Source organism: Schistocerca gregaria, chromosome 7, assembly GCF_023897955.1.
Source record: "Schistocerca gregaria isolate iqSchGreg1 chromosome 7, iqSchGreg1.2, whole genome shotgun sequence".
Lineage (NCBI taxonomy): Eukaryota > Metazoa > Arthropoda > Insecta > Orthoptera > Acrididae > Schistocerca > Schistocerca gregaria.
Genome location: NC_064926.1, coordinates 318,946,684 through 318,958,697, shown reverse-complemented (window position 1 = coordinate 318,958,697; position 12,014 = coordinate 318,946,684). Strand labels below are relative to the sequence as shown.

General features: G+C 41.0%; 1 protein-coding gene across 6 annotated transcripts in view; it reads right to left on the bottom strand.

The window, feature by feature from the left end:
- Positions 1 to 12,014, bottom strand: part of LOC126281848 (importin-11) — a 181,094-nt gene that overhangs the window by 134,796 nt on the left and 34,284 nt on the right. For 3 of the 6 annotated variants that reach the window (XM_049981102.1, XM_049981101.1, XM_049981103.1), the window contains exon 8: positions 6,450 to 6,605. In XM_049981102.1, the coding sequence (XP_049837059.1) occupies positions 6,450 to 6,605 (156 nt within the window). Of the gene's footprint in view, positions 1 to 6,449; positions 6,630 to 12,014 lie in introns of all 6 variants that reach the window. The other 3 variants (XM_049981098.1, XM_049981099.1, XM_049981100.1) reach the window with 1 other exon arrangement.

Sequence of the window (12,014 nt, the reverse complement as noted above, 5' to 3'; positions counted from 1 at the left end):
ATTTTTTAAAGTGCTTTATCTGAAAACTATCTTGAGCAGTTAAAACAGAGAACCAACTCATGGCGATAACACATTAGACCACCTGGTGACAAACACACCTGAACTATTTGAAACAGTTAATGCAGAACAGGGAATCAGTGATCACAAAGCGGTTACTGCATCAATGATTTCAGCCGTAAATAGAGATATTAAGAAAGGTAGGAAGATTTTTCTGTTTAGCAAAAGTGACAAAAAGCAGATTTCAAAGTACCTGATGGCTCAACACAAAAGTTGAGTCTCAAGTACAGATAGTGTTGAGGATCAGTGGACAAAGTTTAAAGCCATCGTACAATACGCGTTAGATGAGTATGTGCCAAGCAAGATTGTAAGAGATGGAAAAGAGCCACCATGGTACAACAACCAAGTTAGAAAACTGCTGCGGAAGCAAAGGGAACTTCACAGCAAACATAAACATAGCCAAAGCCTTGTGGACAAACAAAAATTACGCGATGCGAAATGTAGTGTGATGGGGGCTATGCGAGACGCGTTCAATGAATTCGAAAGTGAAGTTCTATGTACAGACTTGGCAGAAAATCCTAAGAAATTTTGGTCTTATGTCAAAGCGGTAGGTGGGTCCAAACAAAATGTCCAGACACACTGTGACCAAAATGGTACTGAAACAGAGGATGACAGACTAAAGGCTGAAATACTAAATGTCTTTTTCCTAAGCTGTTTCACAGAGGAAGACTGCACTGTAGTTCCTTCTCTAGATTTTTGCACAGATGACAAAATGATATATATCGAAATAGACGACAGAGGGATAGAGAAACAATTAAAATCGCTCAAAAGAGGAAAGGCCGCTGGACCTTATGGGATACCAGTTCGATTTTACACAGAGCACGCGAAGGAACTTGCCCCCCTTCTTGCAGCAGCGTACCGTAGGTCTCTAGAAGAGCGTAGTGTTCCAAAGGATTGGAAAGGGGCACAGGTCATCCACGTTCTCAAGAAGGGATGTCGAACAGATGTGCAGAACCTATATATCTAACGTCTATCAGTTGTAGAATTTTGGAACACGTATTATGTTAGAGTATAACAACTTTTCTGGAGACTAGAAATCTACTCTGTAGGAATCAGCATGGGTTTAGAAAAAGACGGTCGTGTGAAACCCAGCTTGCGCTACTCGTACATGCGACTCAGAGGGGCATAGACACAGGTTCCCAGGTAGATGCCGTGTTTGTTGACTTCCGCAAGGTGTCCGATACAGTTCCCCACAGTCGTTTAATGAACAAAGTAAGAGCATACGGACTATAAGATCAATTGTGTGATTGGATTGAAGAGTTCCTAGATAACATGACGCAGCATGTCATTCTCAATGGAGAGAAGTCTTCCGAAGTAAGAGTGATTTCAGGTGTGCCGCAGGGGAGTGTTGTAGGGCCGTTGCTATTCACAATATACATAAATGATCTTGTGGATGACATCGGAAGTTCACGGAGGCTTTTTGCGGATGATGCTGTGGTATATCAAGAGGTTTTAACAATGGAAAATTGTACTGAAATGCAGGAGGATCTGCAGCGAATTGACGCATGGTGCACGGAATGGCAATTGAATCTCAATGTAGACAAGTGTAATGTGCTGTGAATACATAGAAAGATAGATCCCTTATCATTTAGCTACAAAGTAGCAGGTCAGCAACTGGAAGCAGTTAATTCCATAAATTATCTGGGAGTATGCATTAGGAGTGATTTAAAATGGAATGATAATATAAAGTTGATCGTCGGTAAAGCAGATGCTAGACTGAGATTTATTGGAAGAATCCTAAGGAAATGCAATCCGAAAACAAAGGAAGTAGGTTACAGTACGCTTGTTCGCCCACTGCTTGAATACTGCTCAGCAGTGTGGGATCCGTACCAGATAGGGTTGATAGAGGAGATAGAGAAGATCCAACGGAGAGCAGCACGCTTCGTTACAGGATCATTTAGTAATCACGAAAGCGTTACGGAGACGATAGATAAACTCCAGTGGAAGACTCTGCAGTTGAGACGCTCAGTAGCTCGGTACATGCTTTTGTTGAAGTTTCGAGAACATACCTTCACCGAAGAGTCAAGCAGTATATTGCTCTCTCCTACGTATATCTCGCGAAGAGACCATGAGGATAAAATCAGAGACATTAGAGCCCACAAAGAGGCATACCGACAATCCTTCTTTCCACTAACAATACGAGACTGGTATAGAAGGGAGAACCGATAGAGGTACTCAAGGTACCCTCCGCCACACACCGTCAGGTGGCTTGCAGAGTATGGATGTAGATGTAGATGTAGAAGAGGATGTAGATGAAGATGAAATGGGAGATACGATACTGCGTGAAAAGTTTGACAGGGCACTGAAAGACTTGAGTCGAAACAAGGTCCCAGGCATAGATAACATTCCATTATAACTACTGACAGCCTTGGGAGAGCCAGTCCTGACAAAATCTTACCATCTGGCGAGGAAAATGTATGAGACAGGCGAAATACCCTCAGACTTCAAGAAGAATATGATAATTCCAATCCCAAAGAAAGCAGGTGTTGACAGATGTGAAAATTACCGAACTATCAGTTTAATAAGCCACACCTGCAAAATACTAACGCGAATTCTTTACAGACGAATGGAAAAACTGGTAAAAGCCGACCTCGGGGAAGATCAGTTTGGATTCCGTAGAAATATGTGAACACGTGAGGCAATACTGACCCTACGACTTATCTTAGAAGCTAGATTAAGGAAAGGCAAACCTACGTTTCTAGCATTTGTAGACTTGGAGAAAGCTTTTGACAATGTTGACTGGCATACGCTCTTTCAATTTCTGAAGGTGGCAGGGGTAAAATACAGGGAGCGAAATGCTATTTACAATTTGTACAGAAACGAGAAGGCAGTTATAAGAGTCGAGGAACACGAAAGGGAAGCAGTGGTTGGGAAGATTAGGAAATGAGACACTTAAAATAGTAAAGGAGTTTCGCTATTTGGGAAGCAAAATAACTGATGATAGTTGAAGTAGAGAGGATATAAAAGTTAGACTGGCAATGTCAAGGAAAGCATTTCTGAAGAAGAGAAATTTGTCATCATCGAGTATAGATTTAGCTGTCACGAAGTCGTGTCTGAAAGTATTTGTATGGATTGTAGCCATGTATGGAAGTGAAACATGGATGTTAAATAGTTTAGACAAGAAGAGAACAGAAGCTTTTGAAATGTGGTGCTACAGAAGAATGCTGAAAATTAGATGGGTAGATCACATAACTTATGAGGAGGCATTGAATAGAATTGGAGAGAAGAGAAATTTGTAGCACAACTTGACTAGAAGAAGGGATCGGTTGGTAGGACATGTTCTGAGGCATCAAGGGATCACCAATTTAGTGTTGGAGGGCAGCATGGAAGGTAAAAATCGTAGAGGGAGACCAAGAGATGAATACACTAAGCAGATTCAGAAGGATGTAGGTTGCAATAGGTACTGGGAGATGAAGAAGCCTGCACAGGATAGAGTAGCATGGAGAGCTGCATCAAAGCAGTCTCTGGACTGAAGACCACAACAACAAGTTGTCCACATAGTGGGAATGCATAGGTGATCTTCATATATTGTGGATAAGGTGTCATCTAAGTTGTCTATCCTCCCCAAATGACTTGCACAATTGGAAAAAAAGGGAGGAACGGGGGAGGGTGAGCAACAGCAAGAGAGGAGACCAAAACTAAAAGTGTGAACTAGACTATTTTATTAAAAAGGTAAAAGAGAGAAGAAATCGAGTAGGGCAATCTAACAGACACAGGAAAAATGTAAGCAATCACCAAGGCCTAAGACTGGAGTCAACAGATCCAAGGAGAGATGGATAGCTGGCGGGTGAGGGTAGGGGTAGGGGTACAGGGTGGGGGGACAGCAGTAGGGGGACGAGGTGGGGGTGGGGAGTGGGGGAAGTACCACAATGGTTCAGGGTTTCACATTTGCCCCTTACATACCTATGAAAAAGCTGTGAGCTCCCTGGAGGGCAGATTCACAAAATAACAGTATTGAAACTTACCCCAATACACATATAACAGCACTCCTGCCTTACAACAGATGATGATAATTCTTCAGAAACTGAAAACTCTGCAAGACGGTACGAAATTCTTGTGAAAGGAACATGTTTTAATGATACAGTTTATTGAGATAAACGTGATTTATGTTCATTTAGGCAAGTGTTGTATGATCAGGTTTCTGTGTATAAGTTCCAAGTAGGTAGTGTTCAACATCTGTGACATTTCTATGACTATTTCTGATAGTATTAATATTAAATGCAAGCAACTGATTTTATTCATATAATAGTGCAAATACCATGTGCTATAATACAAATCTGACAAAAAAGAGCTACAGCATTTACTGCACCAATTAAACAAAAGTTAAAAGTAATTTTCTGAATGAATTATTTATTCATCAACAGAATTTATTCCCATACCTTCATATTTTGGGTTTGTAATAATTTACTGTGTGTGTGTGTGCGCGCGCGCACGCGCGCGCATTTCATAAGTTGTGTAAAGTACATTAAAATAAGCTTCACAGCTACCACTCCAGAAATAATTGGAGTTTGACAACACAGCCTGCTCAGCTCATTTAATTATAAACATTCATCAGATTTTGGTGCAAGAGTAGTTATATGACTCTTGAGAAACCCTTCTGATAACCCACAAAACAGGACAAGGAAAGCTACAATATTTACAGAATATATGTAATATGGAAAATGACAAATGTCTCAGTCTACTAGAGCCCAAGGAAAAAAAACATCATGCATGATGCTATCAACAAAAAGTTATTTCACTATGTCTCAATGAATGACCACATGACAAAGTGATGTCACAAATAGTATATCTCATTCACTGTGCAACTTAATCAGCCATAACACGCAAGCGCCACATCTTCTACAGCCAACATATTACCATATTTCTTTCTTGATTTATTATATAGTGAGGGATACATGCAGAATAGAAAATATTATGATTAGGTAGTAAGGAAAGAACAATTATCAACTGAAGTGAATCAAAAGCGAAGTATCCCTTTCATTATAGAAAAATCATTTAAATATCTACCAACAAAAAGCAATTCTTAGTGAAAAAAATAGGAATATTAAAATCTTTCTGGTTTTGCCATTATGGTAACTGATTTCGGGAGGAGCTTCCAAACCAGAAATTTGTGGCCTGAATAACCATTATTGTCACTGGAAGTTACTCTTGGCAGTGATAAAAATAGTCATCACTGCATATGCTGTAGAAATATTTAGCATGAGAGACCCAAGTTGCTCAGTAGCTGGTATGATCCCTAACATAAGATATTCAATGCATATAGAAAGATTGTCTCCAACAGTCAAGGGGTCAAAACTGAGTGCTGGAATGGGATTTGAGCCCAGAACCTTGTCTTTCATGGGCACTGATCTTAATGACTGTACTATCCCGGCATGACACATGACTGATCCATACCGTTTTGATAGTGGCAGTGCCTCTAACTTTCCAAACATCACAGTTACTCTCCTACATACTTCAAAGGCCTAGTAATCTTGGAAGAAAGTATACTGCAATGAAATGGCTTAGCCATAGTGTAAGGATTGTTGCCAGAATGAATGTCTTACTCTGCGGTTAAGTTTGTGCTGTTCTGAAATGTACTGGCAGACTAAAATTGTGTAGCAAACTGGGTTTTGAACTCGTCTGGAAAGAGCTTTGCCTGTGGAAGGTAAAGTTCCAGGTTTGATTTCCTGTTCAACAAACAGATTTAATCTGACAGGTAGTTTTAAAACAATGCACGATTGATGCAGACTGTGGTTAAAACGTTTCTCTACCATATCTTTTCATCCAGGAGTGCTAGTTCAGCAAGGTACGTGGGAGAGCTTCTGTGAAGTTTGAAAACTGGGAGAGAGGGACTGGTAAACTGGAAGCTGGGGAGGGGGGCTGGTCTTGAGTCCTGCCCAGTTGGCTTATTTAGTGCCTATCAAACACTAATATCCTGGCTCAAGTACTGATAGTGCACCCAGTTTTAACTCTTTTACTTCAGCAGACGACTTTGGCACATGCTGCATTGGGCAGTGACCAATCTAGCTGAACCACTGAGTACCCTGTGTTTGCGATACTATCAGTTACTGGATTTGAGCCCTAGTCCACAAAAGAGTTTTAATCTGTCCAGATATTTCAAAACGGTTTACACACTACTACAGAATAAAGGTACATTTTAGATTATATAACATGTTAAATTTTATACCAAAAAATGTGATCAACATTTTACTTCTAAACGTAGCTGCAGCTGAACTTGCTCAGTATGGGTAAGTACTTCAACATCTTCCTGTTAAGCTCCATGCAGAAGCTTATCACCACGAAGTGAAAGACCTGGTGGATTTTTAATTTTTTTTTCATACTGAAAGCACCATTAAAACATTACAGGTGTTTTCCAAATCAGTTCATTGATAAAGAAATTTACTAGAACTCACCAAAGCTTTCTGGATCAGAGTCCCACAGCTGCAGATCATCTTGCGTCAGGAGGAAGTAGTGAGAGACAAGCTTACGACACATCTCATGTAAAGTATCTTCAGTGAAGAAGTCCTGCTTCACCTGGTGTGCTTTCAGTGTGGCTGGCTCCTTTGTTTCTGAGGCAGACAGGATATCATCCACTGAGTGGAGAAAAATAATGTTTACTTTCTTCCAGTTTCAAAAAAACATTTCTCCAAGGGAAAATTGATGCAAGAAATATGCAAGCACTTTGAACGTAAGTGCATGTGCATGTGTGCAAAGGAATAAGACAATATGAAAGGTAAGAGAGGATCGGAAATGAGACTTAATAGGGAAGAGTACAAGAAAAACCAATTAGACTGACTTGATTTCAATTACAAAAGTGAGCAGTAAAATATATAACAGAACTAAGAAAGAGTTGTTCACTTATAACACAGTGTTGCAGCTTGTTCATCATCATGATCATCATCATCAAAGCTATCTGACATCCAATGATGGGTAAAGGCCTCCTCTATACTTTGATGAATTATCTAGGTTTTGTATATCCATTATACAGTTGTGAATGGTAATATTTATTTATGGTTCACTTAAATTTTTATAATTTACCTTTCTTTAAAAATTTCGCATACTGGTACTGTATTTTCTGTATATGTACAGTAAAGTGCATTATACTGGAGGTTGAAGTTCTTCGTATTGTATGTGAATAATATAAGTAAAATACTATATAAATTGTTTCAAACAATGGAAAATCCAGGATGGTTCAGATTCACTGATGACATCTTTGCTATCTGGATTGAAGCTGAGGACACCTTAATCACATTCCTCCAGAACCTCAACAAGCTTCTCCCCCATTTGCTTCACCTGGTCCAACTCAACCAAACAAGCCAACTTCCTAGATGTTTACCTTCACCTCAGAGATGGCCACATCAGTACCTCCAACCATATCAAACCAACAAACCTCCAGCAATACCTCCACTACGACAGCTGCCACCCATTCCATACCAAGAAGTCCCTTCTGTAAAGCCTAGCCACCCATGCTCATCACATCTGCAGTGATGAGCAGTCCCTCTCAAAATATACCGAGCGTCTTACTGAAGCCTTCACTGACTGTAATTATCCTCCCATCCTTGTACAAAAACAAACCTCCCATGCCTTATCTTTCCAGTCTCCCACCACCTCCCAAAGTCCCACCACAGAGGAGTATTGCCCTCGTAACTCATTCGGGACTGTAGCACATGAATTACATTCTCTGCCATGGCTTCAATTATCTCTCGTCGTGCCCGGAAATGAGAAATGTCCTGCCCATTATCCTTCCCAACCCCCCACCCCCCTTCCGTGGTATTCTGCCATCCACTGAACTTACACAATATACTCATCCATCCTTACTCAAGCCCTGCTCCCAATTCCTTACCTCATGGCTCATTCCCCTGTAATAGACCTAGATGCACGACCTGTCCCATACATCCTCCTACCACCACCTACTCCAGTCCGGTCACTAACATCACCTATCCCATCAAAGGAAGGGCTACCCGTGAACCAGTCATGTGGTTTACAAGCTAAACTGCAATCACTGTGCTGCATTCCATGTAGGCATGACAACCAACAAGCTGTCTGTCCCCATGAACGGCCACCGATAAACTGTGGCCAAAAAACAAGTGGACCACCCTGTTGCTGAACACACTGCCGAACATGATATCCCTCATCTCAATGACTGCTTCACAACCTTTGCCATATGGATCCTTCCCACCAACACCAGCTTTTCTGAATTGCGCAGGTGGGAACTTTCCCTGCAATACATGCTACGTTCCAGTAGCTCTCCTGACCTCAACCTTCGTTAGTCACTGTCCTCACCCATCCAGCCCCCTCCCTGTTCCCATTCCAGCACTAAACAGCCGTTATTTCACTGCCACACCCAGTCTTTTAATTTCTCTCCTTTCCACTACTTACCCCTTACCCCCTCCGCACCTTCTCTCCTGCCCTCCACCTAAACTGCAACATCTCACTGTTCACCACTCCCATCGTTCTATCCCTACCCCTCCCCACCCCAGCCTCCTCCTTACCCCCACCCAGTTGCCACTCCCATCATGCACTGGTGCTGCTGCTCGCAGTGTGGTTTCAGCTCTGAGACTGCAGACGTGTGTGCAAGTTGCGTTTGTGTGCGTGCGCACACATATGTGTACGTGTGTGTATTGCTAACAAAGGCCTTAATGGCTGAAAGCTATAATTGTGTGAATCTTTTTGTTGTGGCTATAGTGACTCATCATCTCCACTATACAATATGTAAATTGTTTGTTACGTTAAATAATTTTGTGATAACCTTTCATACTTAAAATTATTTGTGTGTATAAATTGTTCATGTTAATGTAAATCTGACAATTGAAAAAATGGTCACACTTAGCAACAATATAAGAAATAGGTGTTATGCAAAAGCAAGTGTGCTTTTGTTTAAAACAAAAGTGGCTCTGGGGAGTGGAAAAGGTGGCAAGGGCGAATTGGTGCACTATCTAGAGTGAGTGCGGGGAAAAAGTCCCACAGTCTGTAGGCAGTAGTGATGAGGCAACACCTTTGTTGAGCAGGAGTAGCTTTGCCTACAAATTTGCACAAAATGCCTAAGATGGAGACTGCGGACGGCTTACGGCATAGCTGAGAGTTGTTGGGCTAATGTCTGTAGAATTGTACGATGCCAAGAAGAGGAACAGGCCCATACAACAAGAGACTTGCAGGCCGTACTGTAGGTAGTGTAGCCACCATAATGGTTCACCACATCCAAGCATACAGCTACCAGGTACGACTTTTATACTAAATTTACTTTTGTACAGAGTGAACCATTAATTTAAACTGTGGTTTTAATAATCATTCTTGAACTTTAAAGAAATCTGTTCAGCCTGCTATGTCATCCTAATCACACACTTATATAGGGTTCCTTCCTTGTGTTAGATGAATCTGAGTATCCTATTTTATAAACTTATGAGGTGCCAAGTTAATATAAAGAGGTACCATTTAAATTGTTTTTGTGTTTTCTTAATGATTGCAAAGTGTTACAGTAAAAGTTTACATAAGCAAAATTCAATCATAGTGTAGCCAAGTTACTAGAATCTGGAAAATGACTACAGAGACTTAGTTCAAAGCCGGCCGGTGTGGCCGTGCGGTTCTAGGCGCTTCAATCTGGAACTGCGTGACCGCTACAGTCGCAGGTTCCAATCCTGCCTCGGGCATGGATGTGTGTGATGTCCTTAGGTTAGTTAGGTTTTAGTAATTGTAAGTTCTAGGGGACTGGTGACCACAGATGTTAGTCCCATAATGCTCAGAGCCATCTGAACCAATTTTTTTAGTTAATTCAAAGCCTCTGAAATTAAATTCCAACAAGAAGAGGTTTTCTTGAAGTGAAATGTTCAGTATAAAAAATGAGTGCTTTAGTATCTAAGTACTATAAGTTGTTTATTATAGAATATGCTTTTCTATAGATCCCCCATGGCCATTTTTTTACGTCCCCTGAGGTTATCTACTGGGCTATTTTTCTATTTCTCTTTTAAAAATGTAATGTGTAAGGGCGTAGCAGGGGGGGAAAAAAACTACTAAATGAACTCAGAACTGAGTTGTCCTAGCTTCAAAATAATAATATTCATACTGCTTTTCTATTTAACTGCTGGATAAAATGTTAGAAAAAGAATTGAATAGTCTGATTTACTTATCCATTAGACACAACAAACGGTCAAATCCTGTAAAATGGGTAACTCTATTGATTAGCTTTTCCTATTACTAGGACTATCATCCCATAGTGTATTTTATATGGAAAGTAAACTAAATTTTAGTACAAGGGTTATACATGGCTTTTCCCATAACAGAACTATTTGTTCTGTTGGGGTATAGTACACATCACAACATAGAGAAAGGTTTTTCTGTTATTTAGGTAAAAGCATACCAAATTACAATAGTAGAGGTAGGATTACAGTGGGAATGCAGCTGACAAAGAACTTGTAGAGAGAGAATACCAAAAGCTGTAATGAAAACAGTTGTGTGTGGAGTGTACTCGCTCAAATAACAGACGTCCACAGTATCCAGTTCAATATATATGGGCTTGAAGGTAACGCTAATGAAGCATTGAAACTGGTTGCTTACAAACTAAAATACTTGGGAAGAATTATGACTGTTGGCATCCTTTCTCTACAAATTGACAGATTATTGTCCTCAGCTACATGCATCATGTTATTTCTGCGTGTTTTCTAATGCCATCTGCCCACCCTCTATTACAACACCATCTCTTGAAATCGAGATTCCTTCTTTTATCGATCATTCATTTTGCAGCTACATCTTTCACTCACCTCTACTGAATTTTGATTATAGCTGTAATTACTTTTTTCAATTCTTTTCTGTTACTTGATCCATGTCTTTGTTACCCTGTCTCCAACAGAAATTTCCAAAATTGCTCACCAAGCAACCCTCACTTTCGATGTAAAAAAAATTGTATTACATTGCTGTAAGTGAATACTTGTACTGTACTTTTCCTGTAATCATGCTGTTTCAGGCAAACTGGAAGCTCAGTTCTGAAAACCCTCTTTAGTTTATGAAATTCAATCCAGCAGATTTTGCTCTTTTGTTTCCAATTGGCAATTGTCTGCAGTTGCCCTACACATAACAAACTCGTCAAATGGACCTATTAATACATGTATGTGTCTTTATGGTAACAATCATATGGCAGAGATGTTGAGTTGCAAACAGATATAACAAAAAGACTGTCAACCAAGTAAGCTTCTGGACAAAAGGCCTTCTTCCAAATTAGAGCTCGCTCTCTCTCTCTCTCTCTCTCTCTCTCTCTCTCTCTCTCACACACACACACACACACACACACACACACACACACACACACACACACACACACACAAAATCACTACCTCTGGCTGCTGTATGCTTGATGGCAGAAGCAATCTCGCTGGCAGGGGTAAGGAAGAGGTTGGGGCAGCAGGGTGGGGTGGAAGAAGGTAAAGTTCTGCTTGTGGGAGCATATATGGACAAGATGGAGAGAGGGTAGGGCAGTTTGGTTCAGTCAGGTAGTTAGACAGAGGGCAAGGGAGGTGGATTGGTACAGGTCTTGCATCTGGTCTATTACAGGGATATGAGCCATGAGGCCAGGAGTTGGAAGCAGGCATTGTGTAGGGATGGATGAGGATATTATATAGACTCTGGGGGGGAGAGGGGGGGGGGGCAGAATACCACTGTAGATCAGGTGGGAAGGATAGTGGCTAGGACATTCCTCATTTCAGGGGTGGGGGAGGGGGGCGAAATACCACTGTGGAACAGATGGGAAGGATAGTGGGTAGGACATTCCTCATTTCAGGGCACAACAAGAGGCAGTTGAAACCCTGTATTAGACCTAGATGCACGACCAAGTTCCATACATCCTTCCATCACCACCTTCACCATTCCAGTCTGGTCACGAGTATCAACTAACCCCTTAAAAGCACAACTACCCTGTGAAACCCACCATGTGACCTACAAGCTAAGCTGCAACCACTGTGCTGCAGCCTATGTGAGCATGACAACCAACA